The following is a 19,655-nucleotide window of genomic DNA, read 5'->3' as shown; positions in this document are numbered from 1 at the left end:
CAGAAAGCACCTGAACCCTCCCCACGGCTGCCGTCGGACACTGCCGTCCGCCCCAGCTCAGCGCACGCAACGCGGCTGCCGTTCTGGGGCCGGGCCCTTTAAATCCGCAGGGCTGGGACAGAGCAGAGCGGGAGGGAGGGGGGCGGAGGGGGAAGGTCCCACCCCCGGGGCGGGGGGGGTGCGGGTGAGCCCCTCCCAGCTCTGTGGTACAGCCCATGGGGGCGTGGCTAACCCAGGGGGCGGCTTCAAAGCGGGGCGGGAGGGGGGGTTACGGCTCCCCCCGCCGGACCGGAACCGGGCACCGGGACCGGGCACCCCCGTCAGTGCGCGCATGCGTGGAGCGCTACGCGGGCTCTTGTTGGCACACGGAAGCTGCGGCTGCCGGGACCTCGTGGCGCAACGGTAGCGCGTCTGACTCCAGATCAGAAGGCTGCGTGTTCGAATCACGTCGGGGTCACTGCTCCCTTCGGGGTTCGCTTTTTGCGGCGTGAGGGCACAAAGAGCCGGGTCTGGCCTCGGGGGTACCGCGGGGAGCTGCGGGGTGGTGGAGCCGATGGGATGGGATGCAGGAGATGATGCGCTCTCCTCGGCTGTTAATTCTTGCTGTGGGTGGTGTGCGATGTCCCAGTGGTCCCCTGGGTGCTGCAGTCAAATGAAGGGACTTGTGGACCCGCACCCAGAGCTCATGGACCTGGGGCACGGTCCTGCTTCACCCCACATAAATCGAGCAGCTTCTCACCTAATGGAAGGTGTCCCTGCCCGTGGCAGGGGTTGGAACTGCATCAGCTTTAAGGTCCCTTCCAGTACAAACCATTCCATGGTTCTGGAAGGTTTGGAAGTGCCAAATCGCAGGATTTGGGTTCCCTCCATGTCCCTGGCACCAGGAGTACTCAATGCACTGATCATGGACAGCTGTGACCTCAAAAGGGCTTGGGAATTGAGTGGTGTTTGGTCCTGGGGATGCTGGGGAACCGTGTGGTGGGAGTGTTGGCATAAGCCGGGATCTCAGTAATGTAAGTAATGGCTTAGGAATGTTTTTGTCTTCAGGCACTTGTGCAGCCTCAGAGGCAGCTCTGGCAACAGGACTGGAGCGGGTGGACCTCATGGAACCAACAGGGGCTGGAGCTTGTGCTGATGCTCATCTCCTGTGGTGCTGTGGGAAGTAAGTGGTGCCTTTTTTCTTGCTAAGCTCGTACTTCCACACAGAGCTCTTCTCCTGCCTTTACAGCAGCAGAAGCAGCTCTAGCTTTGACTCAGGCATGCACTTTAAGCTAGTTTGGAAGGAAGGATGGAGGCCAAGTCTGATTAGAGGTTGGAGAAAGCTCTAAGTGCTCATTAACTCCAACTGCTTTAACCTGTTCAGCAGCTGATGGGCTGTGTACACCTGAGCTCCTGCTATCCTGATCTCTTTCCATTAAATGCCTTTTGTCTTGGCTAGCTTTTCTTTTGAGCCTCATTGCTTCATAGCAGCACATAGGAATGATGCCTTGAGCTTCTGCTGCCACAAAGATTACCTTTGTGTTTGAAAACAGTACTAGGCTAAAAGAAAGAGGAATTGAATCACTGCCCTGCTTTCACTGCTCCAACTCTAATTAAGGCTGGGAAAAAAACAACCTCCTATCTGGAAGCACAGATCCCAAGCACTGAGCTCACTGGCATGGGCGGTACCAAAGCCAGTTGTAAGGTGACAGCAGGATGTGTCCAAACCTCCCCTTGGAATCCTGAATTTCCCATGTGTTTGCTATGTGGTGTGCAATTGGGTTGGTGTTTAACTGTGCTGTGGGGAGAGATGGGATGGCTTCATGCAAGTGACTGGAACCCTTGAGAGGATAACACCTAGAACCCAAGCATCTTCTCTAATCTCAGTCTGTTACTATTAAATAGTTGAACCATTATTATTAACATCATTATCATTATTATGGTTTAAAAGAAGCCCTCCAAGGTGCTGTTCAGTGTTTTCTTCCCTGGCAGGCTCTGGCAAAGCCCCTTTAGTCACTTCTGTCTGATGATGCACTAACTTGGGCTTGTCCCAGCAGTGCTTGGTGCTGTCTCTCCAGGTTTGCTCCCGTAAAAGGTGAGACTCAGGTTTTTCTTGGATAAACTAATTTAAATAATAGGAGATCTCATTTTTCTGTTTCAGCTCCTGGGACACTTCCAGCTTTCACTCTTCCAGAAGGGTTTTTCTACATCAAAGTGAAATTCCTTTGCAGGTGACTTCACCACAGAAGTTACATCAGAGGAGCTGCTAACACCCAGCAGTGGGTAAGGTTTAACTGTTGTGTTAGAGGACAACACCAGTGGGACAGAACCCATGGAAGTCAAAGGTTCTCTTGTGTGATCTTTGTTTTCCTTTGTTCTCAATGAACATGGACTCCTCTTTCAAACCCCTTTCACCTGAGTGCTTGCTGTAGATGTTTGTCTATAGCAGTGACTTGGCTTTTATGGCCTGTGAGACAGGTACCTGTCACTTGCCACACAGGAATAGAAACAACAACATCAGGAATGTCGCTGAGGTCACCTCATTTTATCTTTCCCCAATTGCTTTAGTTAATAGCACAGAGAAAGGGAAGAACTTTGCTCCAGCAAACAGCCCAAGGAGACATTAAAGAGCAGGATCTGTTGAGGGGAGGCAGAAGAGGAGCGGCTTGAGGCAGTTTTGCCCTTTAGAACAAACAGCCTCTGATCTCCGGAGTTGATTTCTCCCCCCTCATGGGGCTGGCAAATGTGATAATCAAAATCGGGTCACCAGAGACCAAGGGGTGCAGGAGCAGCTGTTGCATGCAGCCGTGCACAGGGTTTCTGTGCTAGCAATGATTCATTTGGTCTGTGTAATATATATGGAAATGTGCTGCAGGAGCATCGCTGGAACCCACCCATTGTGTTCCTAGAGCCCTGACAGTGCTGCTCCTTGATTTGTGGACCTGACGTGGCTTTTTCCTTCTCGGTATGGCAAATAAACACGGGCAATCTACCTTTACAGCAGGCAGCATTACTTCCCTGTGCTCATCTGTATGTGTGTGCTGCTTTCAGACTGACAGAGCAATAGTTCCAGCACAGAAAGCATTGGCTAAATGAAGGCTGCAGCAGGGAGTTGTATGGAAAGCAAACAAAACCCTGCTGCAGAAGCACTGTGCCTCAACAGATAAAGGCAGAATAAAGAGGATGAAGTGGGGGGACCATTGTGGGGGTCACCTAACCTGAAAAATCAGAGCTGAAAGGGGTTCATACTCGAGTGGAGCATTGGGCTTTAATCTCCAAAAGCCTTTTGGGGAGTTCCTTCCACTCAAAGCTGCTTTGCCCCCACCTTTTCTTTCTTGTGATGTCCTTTGAAGTTCCCTTCAAAGACAAAGCCAAACTTCCCGTTTCTGCTGGAGCCTGCAATGAGGATCCAGCTTTGTTTCAGCAGTGACTTGAGCGGGGTAAGTTTGTTGCTGCTTTAAAAGGGAGATGCTTCAGACACGTTGTGACCCCCCCGGAGCCACCGGCTGTGCATGGGGCTAATCTGACCATGCAGCAGCTGTCATCACAAAGGCAGAGCTGGTTCAAACACAGCTTCTTTGTGCAGGGATTGGGAATGAGTTAAAGGGAAAGGTTCTTTGCTGCTTGGGCAGCGTTGGGCTGCGGGGCTGGATCCGTCGCTGTTCGCTGGGGTTTGGTGGGTGATCCCTCACAGGTGAGTGCGATCCTCAGGCTCCAATGTGGCTGCGTTTGCAGCCCCTCTGTGATCCTGGAGCCAGGGTCTGTAGGTGCCTGCCTGGATGCTGCTTGGTTGATGGCAAAGCACATCTGTGACCACCGAGGGCTCCAGTGCCTGCACAAGAAGAGCTCCATGTGACTGATGCGCTGTAGCCTTGTTGAGAATCACACCATACAACCTGGTGTAGGAGTTTCAGGTGAATTCACTTGTGGTTTAAGGAATGTTTTTTTTCCCTTTCTCCTCACTCAGAACTCCAGGAGTAACCTTTGGAACAAAAGACTTCAAAGTGACAGCAGCCTGAGCCTCTGGCGATACTGAAGTAGGTAATCTGCTAATGCATGAATATTTGATGTCTCTACAGCTAACTGAAGGAAATTGGGAGTTGATATCAACTGGTGTGCTTTGTAGGAGCTCCTGACAAATGCAGCAATTACCTCTAATCAGTTAATTACAGCATCCTTCTGTGACCTGCCTTCCAGTTGCTTGAGCTCTCTTTTGGAAGAGGAGTGAGAAGCTGTTCCATTCAGAGCTCTTCTCTGGCTGCTTCACTGAGGAAATGCTTCCTTGTTATGCTATTAGAAAAGACATTGCCCTCTAATGCCATAGTGAAAGTCACTGGTGTGTCCTCAGTCCATCTGGCTGCTCTCTTTTGTTGCCTTCACACCTGCAAATGCCTGAGCATCAAATGAAGCTTATGTTGCCTGATTCAGGTTAATCAAGATAATAGCAAGGAGGAAATGGAAGTATCTGTACTTGTTCCACATTCATTTTGTTATGTCTTTGCAGCTGGCAATCCCTGGGGAAGTGAACTTCAATGGGGCTTCCAGCACTGTTTGCTGTCTCTGCATTCTGCCTTTCTAGCAATGACTGTTGAAGGAAGCCAGGTTAATTTGTGGCAACAGAACTAAACCGCTTCCTTGTACTCAATCTCCTAAGCTGATGTTGTAGCTTTGAATACATTCATAAGGGTAACTATGAAATAGCAGCTAACAAATGAAAATTGGTGCCACTTCATGATGGGACATCTCTCTTTAGGGTTTTAAATAGAAAATAATTAGATAAAGGGTTGATAAAGAGTAGGATACACATCGGATGACTGAGTGATAAAGTAAAAGCTGTCTTGAGGATTGCTTTACTCCTTGCTTCCTGAATGTAAATTGTATGAGGCTTTCGGTTACATACCTTTAAATCAGGTATACATACAAGTATACAAGGTATACATACCTTTAACTCATGCATTGTCCCTGCGTGTGTGGACTCGTCACAGGGGAAGTGTCTTGGTTACAGTCTGAATAACGAGGACATGGGCTGTGTCCTGCGGCATTGAGGCCTTAGGCAACTCAGTGAGAGGCTTTCTGTGCCTGCCAAGGGGCAGACACAGCTGGTGCACTTCTCCCTCTGGGTCAAACGCTGCCTGAGAGCTCCTGAAGCTCTTGGCTCCTGTCTCCACACATTATGGTCTCTGTCTGTGCTGTAACCAGCGCCCTGCGGGAGGGGGAATTAATGAATTAACTACTTAATGAACTGTCAGATTGCCAAACCTCTGCGAGGGATGATGGGGAGAGGCCTGAGTGCTGGCTCTGGTTCCCCTGCGCTGCTCTCTTCCATCATCAGCAGTGCTGATGTGCTCAGCCCTCTCTTGGGGCAGAGATGCATGGGTAGGTCTTGGTCCTCCTGCAGGGTTTTCAGCCCTTTGTCTATGAGATCCTGAGCTCTTCTGAAGGAAAAGCCTTTTGCTTAAAAGCTTGAGTGTGCTTTTTAATCCTTTCTCCCTGTTTTCTTAGCTCCTGGCCTACTCACTGCAATCCAATGCGCCTTTCCCATGCACTTGGCTGAGTGCTCATTGGGTTGAGTTGGCTCAGCCTGAAGGGATGCAGGTAAGGAGGGAAATGATATCCCACAATCACACAGAACGGTTGGGATTGGAAGGGATGTCTGGGGAGCATCCAGTCCAACCCCTGCTGAAGCAGTTCAGTGTCTCCAGAGCATCCCCCCATCCCTGGGCAGCCTGCTCCAGTGCTCTGCCACCCTTAAGGAAGTTCTTCCCCATACTTGGATGGAACTTGTGTTTCAGTTTGTGCTTGTTGCCCCTTACCCTGCTGCCAGAAGGTGTTTGCTCCCTGTTTGGCTTGTGGCATTTGCAGGAATTCCTGCACCTCTCCTGCTGTTCCCATGGAAACAGATGTGCAATTGCAGGAAGCTGCTACATTTTTCCAGCACTATTATGTTATTCTTTAAGTGACACCTTTATAATTTCCAAGCAGCCTGGAAAAGTTCTTTTTGAGCACAAATCCGAGTGTCCCTCAGCCTTCCTCGTCTTCCAAGGTATCCGGTCCTGTGCAGTTCCCACTGCTCAAACAGCATCTGCTGAGTGAAGCCAACGCTGCCTTTGTGCAGGGAAGGGTTTGGGTCTCTGTAGGGCACTGCACAAGCTCCCTCCTTCCCAGTTGTTTTCCAGCCTGTCAGGTCTGACTCCTGCACTGCTCGGGCAGTGCCTGGGGCTCCATGGCCGAGCTGCTGTCCCTGTTTCACTGCTGTTGTCCCATTTAAACTCACTCTTTTCGCCTTCATCTTCCACTTCTCCGTTCTTATCTCAATCCGTGGGGGCTACATTCTTTGGATTCTCCTTCCTAACTCTCCGGGAGTTGGGGGACTTGGTTTAAACCACGACATTTTTGGCGCCCAACGTGGGGCCCGAGGGTTTGAGATAAGAACAGATCTGAGCGGATTTATGGTCTCTTGTCACAATGCTGATTTATTGGCTCTTAGAGGTTTTTCTCTGGATCTCGCTGTTTCGGGATTTTGCCGGGTACTTTGTGTATGGATTGGATGTGTTTGTGTTGGAGGCTTGTAATACGGTGGGGCTCCGGCAGCAGGGGGGGATGGACGTGGCCGTGGACTTGGACTTGTACCAGGCCGTCCCGCTGCTCTTCGCCGTCCTTGTCCTTATCCTCGTCGTCGTCTGTGTGGAGCTGCGTGAAGCCAGGAAGGAGCGGCCCCGGGAGCTGCCGGCAGCTGAGGCTGCCAGGGAGAGCGGCACGGGGAGCCAAACGGCTGTGGCAGAGCAGCGGGAGCAGGCGGGGGAGGAGCGGAGCAGGGCGGTAGCTGAGCAGCAGGATCAGGCAGTGAAGGAACCGAGTCCCGCCGCCGTTCCCGACCCTCCGACGGCCGAGAGTGTCCCCCGGAAGTCACCCGCCGACCCCCAGCAGGATGCAGGAGACTACGCAGCACTTCCCAGCAAGGCAGAGAAGGAAGATCCGGACTCAGGAGAAGAGAAGCTGATAGTGGGAGAACTGGCAAGCACGGCAGCTACATCAGCCCCAGTGACAAGTGCAGCAGCAGCACCTGAGAGTTCTGATTGTTTTGAATGGCTTTTGGGTGCCCTTGGGACCTGCCTGCTGATTGTGATGGTTTTCAGCATGGTGGCACACACACAGAGTGTGTTCCATCCACAACCATTTTGTCTGATCCCAAAAGTTAAGCAGAGTCAGGTCTGGGTCTTGTCTAAGTTTAGACAAGTACATAGGAGCACCAGTAGACTGTTCCCAAGGCTGGACAGTCATGAGTGGCAGGGCATGTGGGACAGTATGGCCAGGTATCTAATCCACTGGGCCCCTCCAGTGCTTTGGAAGCATTGGAGGTGGAAGGCAGCTGTATGGAGTCCCCAGCAGCAAGCTGTAGAACTGCTGAAGGGGACGGTGAATAATTTTGAGCCTGGTGGGCCCAGATACTTCAGGCCATCAGTCCAGAGATGCAACATAGAGATGTCTCATGATCGAGGGGTGGACTTAAGAGTGATTGTGTATTGGAAATGTGAGATCTGGGCATGACGTGAATGGTATGGAATAAGGGGTGGATAATGTCATGGTTTGAGCATGTTTTGAGGGTGTTTTTGTTCAAGTTTTTTTTCCAGTCAGGTGGAGGAGGGGAGTCCGGGAGGAAGGAGAGACAGGACACCTGACCCAGGCTAGGCAATGAGGTATTCCATACCATAGCACGTGATGCCCAGGATGCATACTGGGAAAGAGAAGGCTGGAGGGTAGAGCTGTGGAGGAAAATGGAGGAGGGAGCACATGGTGCTCGGCCGGGCAGGGTGGAGTGAGTTATGGGTCGGTGGCTGGTGGGGTGTTGTATTCTTTTCACTTGCTGTTTGCTGTATCATTATTATTTGTAGTAGTAAATGGCAGTAGGGGTTTTGTGTTATGCCTTAGCAATTAAACCGTTCTTATCTCAATCCGTGGGGGCTACATTCTTTGGATTCTCCTTCCTAACTCTCCGGGAGTTGGGGGACTTGGTTTAAACCACGACACTCCTGCAGGTGTTGACATGGTGCAGACTGCTCCTCGTGGGAAGGTGAAGCTGCCTGTGCTGAGCTAAGAAGTGATGCAGGGGGGCTTGGAGGTACTTTGGTTGGTTTTCAATGGGTGAATTAACTGCTTATGAAAATGAAAGAGTATTTAATAATTTATTAGCATCGGTGTGTAGGACTATGAGGGGTATCAAGGCTTCTGCTTCTATTTTACCCATAAAGGTCACCCAAGTACCAGGCAGCGTTGAGCTGGTCCAGTGTGAGGTGCCCCTGCCCATGGCAGGGGGTTGGAACTGCATGAGCTGTAAGGTCCTTTCCAACCCAAACCATTCTATGGTGTCCATCACCGGAGCTCCATGGTTTGATGTGGGGATGGAGAGGAGCTGCCAACCCTGTCCTGCAGCCGCCCCTTTCGTTCCCCAGGCCTCCTACCCCCGGGAACCAGCGTTCTGCAGCCAGGAGGGTTGAGACAACCTCCTGTGATTTACCCTGGTTGTAAGCAGGGAGCTCATTGGAAGCCTTTGCTCAGAGCTGGGACCAGTCTGGTAAATAACAGCAGCTTCCCAATGCCAAGTGTCCAATCATGCCCCAGTGTTCACAGCCCCCTGTTAAAATCCAGCTTGATGGGGTCTTTTCGAAGCTCTTAAGTGAATGCCTTTGTAATGAACATCTTGGGGTTGGATTGCCCCTGTGCTTGAGGTTTTTATTTAAATGCAAATTGAATCCTCCCACTGGAAAGCTAACAGGAGATTTAAATAGCTGCCAGGGGATGAGAATGTGCTTTATGGGGAGTCATTTGACTCCACTTCTTGTTGATTTCCTCATTTTTCTTCCTTTATGGCCAGAGCTGCTTTCAGCTAGTTCCCTATCTCAACTAGGAGCTATGGGGAAGGGTAAACCCAGTCTGCATCAGTACAGGGCTGAGCTTGGGGTCAACACCCGAGGGGCTCTTTGTCAGGGCTCAACCTGGAAACTCCTCTGAGCACCTCTGGAGCCTGTCCCTGGTTCAGGGAAGGGGACCAAGACATGGAAAGGGGGCTCTGGAAGATGCAGGTTCAGGGGCTGTTGGGCTCTCAAGCACTCGATGCCGCTGCGTGGGTACCAGCCATGGCCTGAGCTGGGGGGTCTGGGCTGGTGGGAAGAGCTGAGTCCAATGCTGAAAGGAGCAGGAATCCCTGAGGGTGTTGAGGACTTCCAGAGCTCCAGCACTTCCTGAAGGATTGGGGACGTCTGCTGTGCTCCACTGCAAGCGCATCCCTGGGGAGGAGCTGTGAAGCTCCATGGAAGGTGGTGGAAAGGATCTTTCTCTTTTGGCTTCAGCTTAGAAGGGATTTGTTCCTCAAAGTTATTCTGTGGTGCTTCGAGGAGAAGAGTGGAGAAGCAAAGCAGGGAAGGGAAAGCCTGGGCTGACTGAGGCTGGGAGCGGGGATCCAAAGGGTCCTACATTCATGCAGTGTGGGGTCCCCAGCTTCCAGCCACCACTGGGACAGAGCCAGCGGCTGCTCTTGGAGGCATCTCCTGCTTTCCTTGCTCCCCTCCCTTTGCCCATCTCCGTCCTTTGCTCGGAGCTGTGCTCGCAGGCGGGGAGGGCGGGCTGAGGGAGAGCTGCTGTTACAGAACATCCTGTGCGAGCACAGGCAGCCATAAAAGGCTTAACTATGGGGCTGGTGGTGCAGCCGGGTACACACAGGCACGCACAGCCCGGCTGCAGCGCCGAGCACCAGAGCAGATGGGGAAACGCGCTCCCTGTTCATTGTCCTACATCTCGGGAGGGTGAGGATCAGGGATGCTGGATTGATGCTGATTCCTTTCTTTCCTTGCATCCCTCCCACACAGCAATCCCAGCCCGGCTGCTCCCAGCGCTGCTCGCATCCCTGCCACCAGCGCAGGAAGGGAGGAGGAGGATGCTCTACAGGCACTGAGGATTCGGGCATTGAAAAGCGTCTCTAAGCAGAGCCATGCTCCACCTGGACTCAGCACTGTGAGTACATCCCTGTACTTCCCAAGCTCTCCTGACAGGAGGGAGGGAGTTTCTGCTGGAGGTCAGTGGGTGATGGGGAAGGGAGCAGGGTGCTTTAAAGCAGGAGCTGCTTTCTCCCACCGTCAGGCCAGGCTTTTAATAAACAACCAGAAACAAAGCTTTGAGGCTGTGCTAGAAGTGGGTTAAGGAGGGTGCTGTCCTACCACCCCCATAGTCACAAATCCCACATTTTCAGCCCTTCTCCCAGGCCAGGCCCTGTCTCAGCAGCGTTGGTGTTTGCCTTGAGCTGCCCCCAGCTGAGATTTGACCCAAGCTCTTTCCATTCCCTGCAGAGGGATGCAGCCTAAGTACAGAGTAACAGGAGCTTTATGAACGTCACCAGTGAGGCTGCAGGGCTTGAAAAGGACCTTCTGCATTTGACCTGTGCCAAAGAGAAGCTGCTTGTGGGGAGAGCAGAGGCAGCAGCTGGGGCAAGGGGAGGAGATGCAGGATGCCGCTGGGAGCTGGACCAGGGAAGGGGCATCCTTAGTCTCGCAGGTGGGTTATCTTTCCTCTTGATGGATTTATAGCTCTCTCCTGGAGACAAACTGGGATGTGCATCTTGTTCTGCTGGTTCTTCAGCCCATCCAGGAGGAAGGATGGGCTGGGATCTTCCTTGTGCTCATGGGCGCCAACAGATTAAGCAGCTTTTCTTGCTGTCGTGGAGCCTGCTAAAGCTCCTGGCACCCTCCTGATGCACAACTGCTGTGGAATATTTCCTTCTACGACCTCGCTGCCTTCCTCCTGTTAGCAAACACTGGGAATTGCATTTGGCATGGAAAAGATCCCAGGGGACTGGTATTGAGGGGGCAGGAGAGAAGCTGGGGGGAGGTCAGCTCGGTCACAGCCTCTTCACCTTCAAACTGCACCTACTTATGTCTGCAAAGGGAGATGCTGGGAAACAGAAGGAATGGAGCGAGCTGCTTGTGAGCTGCTGCTTTTCCTTTGCTTGCCACAATGAATTCATGTTTTTGCCCTTCCCTTCTGCCTCTCTCTTCTTGCCAAGTGGGTATTTGCAGAGGAACCAGTGGATTTTGTTGTTGTTGTTGTTCGGGGGAGCTGTTACTATGGCAAGGAAACTCGATTCAGTGCGAGGGGGGTCAGGAATGCTGGGCTCAACATTTCATGCCTGTTCTGTTGAAAGCCTCAGCTGCCAGGGGTGAGCAGGGAGCAGCAAACGGAGCCCCTGCGTTTCAGAGCGTTTCTTTAAAGCCTTTCTGCTTAAAAGTGGGAGGCTTTTGGCAATCCAGCCGTGGTGCTACTGATGTTGTGGAATAGCCAAAGCCTGCAGACAGGGTGTCTGTGGTTGTTGGGGAGGGATTTCGGGGTCTCTTCTGGGTGCTGAGCAGGGAGAAACATGGACTTGGAGCTTCCTGGCAGCTCTGCCCTCCCCAGTGTCCTGTTTGGCTGTGTCTTTGCTGAGATGAATGTTTCTTGATAGCAGAGGTTGGTACCTGAGCCCTCAGGGCCTCTTCACACCGTGCTGGTGTTTATCCTGCACTGCAAAGGTGACATTTATGTGCTTCTAGGAGGAAAACCAGCTCACTTCAGTCCCAGTGATTGATGGGGAGGTTTAGGTGCTGCTCCCACATTGGAAGCTGTGTTATCCGAGGTGCACCATGTCCACCCAGCTTCTAGTGAAGGTGAAGGCAGCACAAAGAGCGTTATCCCTGTTTCCCATCCTTTCTCGTCACTTGTCCTGTGTGTTTGGGTGAAATCCCTGATTTTAGCCAATATGGCATGTACTACCCAGGCAGGACCAAGATCCCTGCCCATGCCAGGTGTGTTTGGGCTGTGTGGCAGCATCCCATACCTGGCACCTCTCACCACCTCCATCTCTGCCTCTTGAAACAAGTGATGAGCGTTGAGTGGTCCGAGGCCACACTGGGAGCAGAAGGGCTGAGCCAAAGGGATTGTGTTGTATTCTGTGCCTGGGGGTCAGGAAAGCACCAGAGTGCTGCGAGACCTGGAATTGTACTGGGAAGAGAACCAGGAGCAGGCGGGGGGGGGCAGGGCTGTGCCTCACACCCCTCCTTGGCTCCTGGGGATCTCTTTGTGTCCCTGCTCCTGGCCTTGTGCCATGGATGCTCCTCGGGACAGACACGGGTCCCCTGCACTGAGCCTCTTTCAGCTGCCTTTGTCTGTGCTGTGTCATCTCTCCCTGCTCTTTACTTGATAGATGCAGGCAGGGCAGAGCTGAGCTGAAGCTGCTGGTTCCTGCTGTGATTTCATCTCGGGTTTGTGTGCTATTTCCAGCACATTGTTGTCCCTGTGCCTGCCTCTCCTGTGACGCCCGGAGCAGTGGGGATCACTGCTGGTGCTGCCGGGTGGCAGCCTGCTCTCAGCTCAGCCTTGCAGCCCCCGTGCTTGTCTGACCCTGCCGCTCGGGTGAGTCCAGGAGCTTTGCCTCCCGAGGCAGCAGTGCCTTTAGCACTGGGGTCTCCTCCCAGGGCTGCATGTTATAGCTGGGGAAGGAAGGGCAGGAAGATGAGTTCTCTGGTGTCTGGAAGCAGGAGCCGGCTCCTCTCATCTCATCCGTGGATGTGGCAGTGGTCGTGCATGAAACCCCCCTGAAAGAGCATCAGTGATTCATGAAGGCCCCGCTCCAGAGCTGCCCAAGCTCCCCGAGCTGATCCAGCTGCGGGCAGTGATGCACAGCAGATGAGAAGGGATTGAAGGGAGAGGAGAGCAGCAGCTGGTGACCTGAGCCATTGTCTGCCCCTTTCTCCTCCTCCTTATCATAGCTTTGTGTTCCTTTGTGCTGTGTGCATGTGCCTGTGGCTGGGGGGATGCAGCCCATGGAGGTGTCATTTATTAACCACCTTCTTGATGTGATAAATGGTGTTTAGCTGACTATTTGGGAGAATAAATGACAATAAAAGGCCCTGCTCAGATGGGTTGGGTTTGGTGCCAGCTCTCACTCATGTGGGAAATGGGTTTGATGGATTCCAGCCCAGTGGTCTGAGACCTATTTCAGTGATGCTTTTCCATCGCCCTCCTCTCATCCCACTCTCAGAGGAGATGCAGGAACTAATGTGACTGTGCAAAAATGATGTCCCCTTCGGATGGGCTCTGCAGGCTGAGCCCCACGGCAGAGATGAGTCTGTGGGGGTGATGTTTTTTACCTGAGCTAACAGCAACCACCCTGCTCTGAGGGATGCCTCTGTCTCCCTGCTTACCTGACAAACACAACAGGCACCCCGTGTGCTTCACACAGGGTGAGTCTGGGGTACAGCAGCCCATGTGTGTGCACCCCTGCACGTTGCTCCATGCTGTGGTCTGTGACAGCAGCAGGATTCCCGCTGGCAGCATCCCAAGTGTGACAGGTGATGGCAGGCGGCTGTAGGTGGCTGTTGCTAAGCTACAAGCGGTGCCTGCTCTGACTGTCAGGGCTCGGGGAGCTGCAGGACTATGGTAGGGCAAGGGGAGCCTGGGGGGGGACAAGGCCTGTTCCTGGGTCAAGGAGTCTTGCAGAGCCCACAGCAAGGGGTCTGCATGGGGAGAAGGGGGAGTGATGCTGTCCTAGCACAGGGCTGCGCTCACACAGGAGCCTGCTGCCTTTGGGGCTTTTATGGCAAGTGTTGGCTCTGTCCTACAGTTCTGTGTCAAACCTTCCCATGCTGGAGAGGCTGCTGCCTCTGCCAGGGTAGAATAAACCCCACCTGGTTTTAAGGGCACCGAGTTACACAATGAAGGTGGAGATGCTCAGTGCAAAACACATTCTGTGCTGGGCGAGCGGGCAAGCAGCTGCCTTTGTTCCTTTCTGTTTGCCCTCTCTCTGTCCTCCTGCTCTAATGAACCTCATCTGCATGCTCCCGAGAGAGGAGGTGAAGGGAACACTGTGGGTATCCAGCTGGAGCCTCTGCCTCCCCTCCCTGTGCTGCTCTGGTCCCTTCCAGCTCCGTGCTTGGGCTGCAGAAGTGAGGGCTGGCTCTTGCCTTCCCCAGGCAGGGTTTGCTGGAGCAGCTTTGCCCCAGGATGGGCACAGGGAGAATGACCAGGACGGAGAAGGAGGATAAGGGAAAGGTCCCCAGCAGGCAGGGAAACAGGCGGGGAAGTGAGCAGATGCTTGCAGCCCCCTCACTGGGAAGGTAGCCTGGGGATGCTCGGGAACCGGGAGCAAACCAGCTCCAACCTCTCCTGCCTTTCCTTGTTACCCCATCCTTTTGTTTCCTTTCTAGGAGCACAGGCTTCTGAAGCAGATCCGGAGCTGCAGGAGTCATGGAGGCACAATGAAAGGTACCGGCCGCAGCTGCTGTGTGTCGGGGGGTGGCAGAAGGGACGGAGGCTGCAGGCAGGGATGCTCCTGCCACAGTCACTGTTTGCACCTCATGTTTCTCCATGGCTTTTCCCTGCTCTGTTTCACAGCATAGGCAGCCCCATCCCACTGGCAGGCACCGATGCTCTGTGTCCCCCCCCAGCCACCATGGAGCTCGCTAACAGCAAAGACTTCCAATGGAAAACCCTGGCCCCGCTCCCGAGCCGCAGGGTCTACTCCACACTGGTGGAAGCCGGGGGGCAAGTGTTTGCCATCGGGGGCTGCGATGACAACGGGGTCCCCATGGACTGCTTCGAGGTCTACTCTCCCGAGGCTGACCAGTGGACATCGCTGCCCCCCATGCCCACGGCCAGGGCTGGGGTGGCCGTGGCCACCTTGGGCAAGAGGATCATGGTGATCGGAGGGGTCGGAGTGAATCAGCTGCCGGTGAAGATAGTGGAGATGTACAACACCGATGAGGGCAAGTGGAAGAAGAGGAACTCGCTGAGGGAGGCGGCCATGGGCATCTCTGTGACGGCAAAAGGCAAGGAGCATCCTGATTCCTGCTGTGTCCTTCCTGGCCAGGCAGGGATGCCTGCGGGTGGTGGGATGGAGAAGGGGTCCCATCGGTTGGTGCATCAGGCACAAAAGCTTTCTTGCTTGCTGCAGCTTGCGTGCTGCAGGTGCTGGGAGAGCAGGAATGATGCTGCTGCCTCGGAGAGCTGTTCTGTGAGCCACAGAACAGCTCTCAGAAGAGACGTCTCTGGTCCAAACCCAGAACCAGCCAGGAGAGAGTCAGCTTCACAGGGGCTCAAATCACTGTAGAAGGAGGGGAAGGGACTGCTCTTGTGGCTCAGCTCCTGTCTCAAGCGGGGCTGGTTCCATCCCTGCCAGGCTCTGCCTTACCAGCCCATCCCATTCATTCCATTGCAGAGCAGAGATGTGGATGTGGATTTCCTTTAGCACGCTCTGCCCTGTTCTGAGCCTGGAGCTGAGCTCAGGGAGCTTCCCACCCTGCCTGGGATTAGGACTGTAATCTGCAGGGAGCATCTTGGAGAGCTGCTTGGCTTCTCTGCTTAAGTGGGTTTAAAAGCTCCTGTCAAGGAATGCTTAAAGATAATATTTACCATCCTGGAGATGGATTTCTCTCTGGCTATAAGCTTGTGTGACTGATAGAGCAAGGTCAATGTGCTGTGAGAGGCCAGGAACAGAGAGCGCTGCTCCTATCCTTGCAACATGCAGGCTGGTCTCTGCTTTTAGAGCTGCAAGGCCAAGGCTGCTTTTGCTGCTCTCCTGCATCTTGTCTGCAGCATGAGATGCTTGTTGGAGATGATGCGGGTGCTGTGCAGGTAGGGGTTCATTTGGAGAGCCAGGTTTGCCATTGGTGGATGGAGCTGGTGGGGAACAAGGAGCCTCATTGCCTTGTGTTGGCCCTGAGCCCCCTGTCCCAGCCTGCGGAGCTGCCTCCTGTGCCAGAGATGAGCATGGGAGCAGCAGGCCTGGATGAGGGAGTGGGGTCAGGGAGGAGCATCCACGTTGCTGCAGGGCCAGCATCATCCTCCTGTGCCCCAGGGCTGTGAGCTCCGTTGTGGCTGCCCCATCCCTGGCAGTGCTCAAGGCCAGGTTGGACACAGGGGCTTGGAGCAGCTGCTCCAGTGGAAGGGGTCCCTGCCCGTGGCAGGGGTTGGGGCTGGAGGAGCTTTAAGGTCCCTTCAACCCAAACCAGGCTGGGATTCCAAGGAGTGACCAGTTCTGTGTCATGGGGGGTATTTCTGATGCTTCCCTATAATAACTTTGTGGGATTCTCTTCACTTCTTGGCCCTGTCCAGACTACAGAGTCTATGCAGCCGGTGGGATGGGATCCGACCTGCGGCCGCACAACTACCTGCAGCACTATGACATGCTGAAGGACATCTGGGTGTCACTGGCAGCCATGCCCACACCCAGGTACGCTGCCACATCCTTCCTGCGAGGCACCAAGATCTACGTGCTGGGTAAGAAGCAGTCCTGCCTCCCCTCCTCCTCCTCAGGGAGCAGCTCCTTTGCTCTGGGCACTGGGAGGAGGCTTTTGGGGACGTTCTCCTCCATCTCTGCTGCTCTCTCATGCATTCAGACACCCTGACCTTTGCAGATGGAGGGGCTGGTGCTGGGGTTGGGTTCACAGCAGCCAAAGGTGCAGTTGGTCTCTGCTCCGTTCTCAGTCCTGTAGCTGCACCAGAAGCCCTTGGGCTCAAGCAAGGTGTTAAATGCTTCTATACGTTATGTATCAGCCAAGCACCCCCAGCTTCACAGAGGCTCTGCCTTTGCAGCTGCTTTGGAGGCTGCCATAGGTGGGCAATGTCGGAACAAGCCTTTTGCAGGGGACACTCATAGAATGGTTTGGGTTGGAAAGGACCTTAAATCATCCAGTTCCAAGCCCTGCCATGGGCAGGGACACCTCACATCAGACCATGTCACCCAAGGCTCTGCCCAAGCTGGCCTTGAGCACTGCCAGGGATGGAGCATTCACCACTTCTTTGGGTGCCCTGTGCCAGTGATGTTCATTAGAAAGGGAAACCAAGGCAGGGGACCGCTGCTGTTTGCTCATGGCTCAGGATCAAGATGCACAAGCCCTGGTCGCTCCAAGCCTCCACAGCCCTGCCTTTCCTTAGGGCTTACCAGAAAGGACTCTGATGTATTTTGCACTTTGCTTGCTGCTGGCAAACAGCCTGTGGGGCCGGGAGCAAGCCCAGGCTCTGCCTTCAAAGGCATCCGAGCTGTGAATGGATCCCATTTCAGCAGCTCTCTTGCTCTGGGCCTGCCCTGGGAGGCTCCTCTGGTTCCTGCTGCTATTGCCTTGGTGCTGTCAGCCAAGCTGAGCCTCCCTCTGCCTGTCCCGCAGGTGGAAGGCAGTCCAAGTACGCCATCAATGCCTTCGAGGTCTTTGACACTGAGACGCGGTCGTGGACCAAGTTTCCCAACATCCCCAACAAAAGGGCCTTCTCCAGCTTCGTGCCCACTGAAGACAAACTCTTCAGCCTCGGTGGCCTGCGCCAGGGCCGGCTCTACCGGCAGCCCAAGTTCATGAGGACCGTGGACATGTTTGACATGGAGCAAGGTGGGGGTTGTTCCATCTCCATCCTGTGCGAAGGAGCGGGATGGGGGGCACACAATGGGGCTTTGCTGTCCCTGCAGACCACGGAGCGCTCATCCGCTGGGTTCTGTCACTTCCTGCTTGCTTTGGGCTGGTGCTTTGAGGGCAGCAGAGGAGAACCCCATGGTCCTGGGTATGCCAATGGGGCAGTGAGGAAGCTGAGCCCTGTGTCCCGGGGTTTCATTGCCCCAGGATGCAGCAGCAAACAGTGCTTCCACAAGGACATGTGTCAGAGAGGCCGATGGTGTCCCAGGAGTGGATGCTGCTGTAATGCCCTGTCCCATCCCTTCCAGGTGGCTGGATGAAGATGGAGCGCTCCTCCTACCTGAAGAAGAGGCGAGCGGACTTCGTGGCTGGCTACCTGAAAGGCAGAGTTGTCGTGGCAGGAGGACTCGGTAAGGCTTTGGGCACAGTGGTGATGCTTTAATAGTGCATGTTTGTCGTGTGTTATCATTACAGAGGGGGGAGATGCTGGCCTGAGGGAGCAGGGAGAAGAGACCCCATAGGGGATGGTGTCCAGAGCACAGAGCCTGTCCCATGGCAGAGGATGCTTCCTGCTGACCCCATCCCTCTCTGTGTGCTTCCAGGAAACCAGCCGACCGTCCTGGAGTCCACAGAAGCCTTCCACCCCGAGAAGAACAAGTGGGAGAGCCTCCCCCCCATGCCCACCCCGCGCTGCGCCTGCTCCAGCATTGTGCTCCACAACTGCCTGCTGGCCGTGGGGGGGGTGAGCCAGGGCCTGAGCAGTGCTGTGGAGGCTCTGTGCATCTCCGACCCCTGACCGCATCCTGCCCGCAGCAGTGGAGGTGATGCTGGGCAGCACCCTGGGAGCCAGGGCGCATGGTCCTTCCCTTCCCGGGTGCTGCCATTCCAGCCCCATGGAGGGGAGGAGCACGTTGGCCCCTCCAGTTGTCTGTGGAGCTCTGTGGGCAATCCCAGGTGAAGGAACCGCTCACAGCTGCGTTGGGAGCATCCGGACAGGTCAGTGGTGGGTCAGGAAGAGCTGGGGGGATGTTGTCCTCTTTGAGCATCCTGGGATTGTTGTGTGCTTCCCGGCACGGATCCTCTCGGCTGGCAACAAGGGAAACCCCTACCTTGCAGCCAGATTCCGGGGATCATTCTTTTGCCTTCATAGCAAGGCTTTTCCTGCAAACCTGTAGCATTTGACTGTCAGTTTGGCAGAAGCTGGAGCTGCCAATGCTCCTGGGAGGGATGGATACCCAAATGACTGTTTCGGCCAGAGATAAGACCTTCCTTTTGGCACAGGACTAGCACAAGTACTGCCTTTGCTGGGTTTCATGCAAAGATGCCCTCAACCTACAATGTTCCAATTTGGTTTTTAGCTGCGTTAGTGATTTGGGATCCTCCTGTCAGCCCTGGGAGAAGGGAGGTGATGGTTTGCTCAGCAGAGCCAGAATTCCCTGGCTATCACCTCCTCTTTGGTTTCCTGCTTCCCAGGTACTTTGCGGGAGGGGTGTCAGAACTGTTGGGCACCAGTTCTAGCTTGTAGTTCTTGCACCATTAAATACTGTCTTCAGAAAAGCCCTGTCTGTGCTATGGGCTCCACTGGGGTTATGATTGCTTGGAAATGTGGGACCCAGACTGGGAAGGGGGAGAGGGGGCAGTGCAGGTGGCTGTAGCCAGTGGGGTCCCCCATGCTCTGGGTGCTGCCCCATCGCTGAGGCTCTTCCCTGTGAGGGTGCTGAGGCGCTGGCACAGGGTGCCCAGAGAAGCTGTGGCTGCCCCATCCCTGGCAGTGCTCAAGGCCAGGTTGGACACAGGGGCTTGGAGCAGCTGCTCCAGTGGAAGGGGTCGCTGCCCGTGGCAGGGGTTGGAGCTGGAGGAGCTTTAAGGTTCCTTCAACCCAAACCATTCCCTGACTCTGATCCTCCCTTTAAAGCCGTTCCTGGCCGCAGGAGCCGGATCCCGGTGCCGAGGGAAGCTGCGGAGCACCGAGGACACCGTGCGGCGGCTGCGGCAACGGCACCGGTTGAATGGGGAGGGGGGGTGTTCGTGCTCCAGCCTCGGTGAGGAGCACGGAGCCCGACGGAGGGCTCTGGGTTGAGGCTGCAGGGAACGGGGCGCCGGGACCCAGCGTCTGGGGCTGAGAGCATCCCTGGGGGATGGAAGGCGCTGAGAGCATCCCTGTGCTAGCGTGCAGCCCTGGGGGTGCTGCCTCCCTGCCCCCGTGAGACATCCCTTTGAACTGGAGGAGGATGGAGGGGAAGAGGGAGCCTT

The 19,655-nt window shown here is 54.6% G+C and overlaps 1 protein-coding gene and 1 non-coding gene across 13 annotated transcripts; both read left to right on the top strand.

Moving 5' to 3' along the window:
• The first annotated feature begins 267 nt into the window (after positions 1-267).
• Positions 268-18,953, top strand: KLHDC8A (kelch domain containing 8A). 12 transcript variants are annotated; one of them, XM_034069826.1, is made up of 14 exons: positions 292-471; positions 1,048-1,162; positions 2,141-2,262; positions 3,947-4,016; positions 5,482-5,574; positions 8,016-8,098; positions 9,843-9,987; positions 10,320-10,524; positions 14,208-14,265; positions 14,395-14,828; positions 16,114-16,278; positions 17,166-17,381; positions 17,711-17,812; positions 18,005-18,953. In XM_034069826.1, exons 8-14 carry the CDS (start codon positions 10,356-10,358, stop codon positions 18,196-18,198), a joined length of 1,338 nt encoding a protein of 445 aa, XP_033925717.1. In that variant the 5' UTR covers positions 292-471; positions 1,048-1,162; positions 2,141-2,262; positions 3,947-4,016; positions 5,482-5,574; positions 8,016-8,098; positions 9,843-9,987; positions 10,320-10,355; the 3' UTR covers positions 18,199-18,953. The 12 variants fall into 12 exon arrangements, with proteins under 12 accessions (XP_033925714.1, XP_033925717.1, XP_033925718.1 ...); XM_034069827.1 differs by having other exon boundaries at positions 4,484-5,574; XM_034069823.1 differs by having other exon boundaries at positions 268-402; positions 3,947-5,574.
• TRNAW-CCA (transfer RNA tryptophan (anticodon CCA)) lies at positions 386-457 on the top strand. The gene has a single exon. It is a non-coding gene; the product is annotated as a tRNA-Trp (tRNA).
• Positions 18,954-19,655: the final 702 nt, after the last annotated feature.

This window comes from Melopsittacus undulatus, chromosome 16, assembly GCF_012275295.1.
Source record: "Melopsittacus undulatus isolate bMelUnd1 chromosome 16, bMelUnd1.mat.Z, whole genome shotgun sequence".
In the NCBI taxonomy this organism is placed as follows: domain Eukaryota; kingdom Metazoa; phylum Chordata; class Aves; order Psittaciformes; family Psittaculidae; genus Melopsittacus; species Melopsittacus undulatus.
The sequence above is the reverse complement of the archived record's forward strand: the minus strand, read 5'-3'. Positions and strand labels throughout refer to the sequence as shown.

Bases quoted from the DNA above. Each gene is read 5' to 3' on its own strand.
- KLHDC8A (XM_034069823.1), top strand. From the start codon at position 10,356: ATGAACGTCACCAGTGAGGCTGCAGGGCTTGAAAAGGACCTTCTGCAT. The intron at 14,829-16,113 runs GCAAGGAGCATC...GGCCCTGTCCAG, and splicing joins CATCTCTGTGACGGCAAAAG to ACTACAGAGTCTATGCAGCC. The intron at 17,382-17,710 runs GTGGGGGTTGTT...CATCCCTTCCAG, and splicing joins CATGTTTGACATGGAGCAAG to GTGGCTGGATGAAGATGGAG.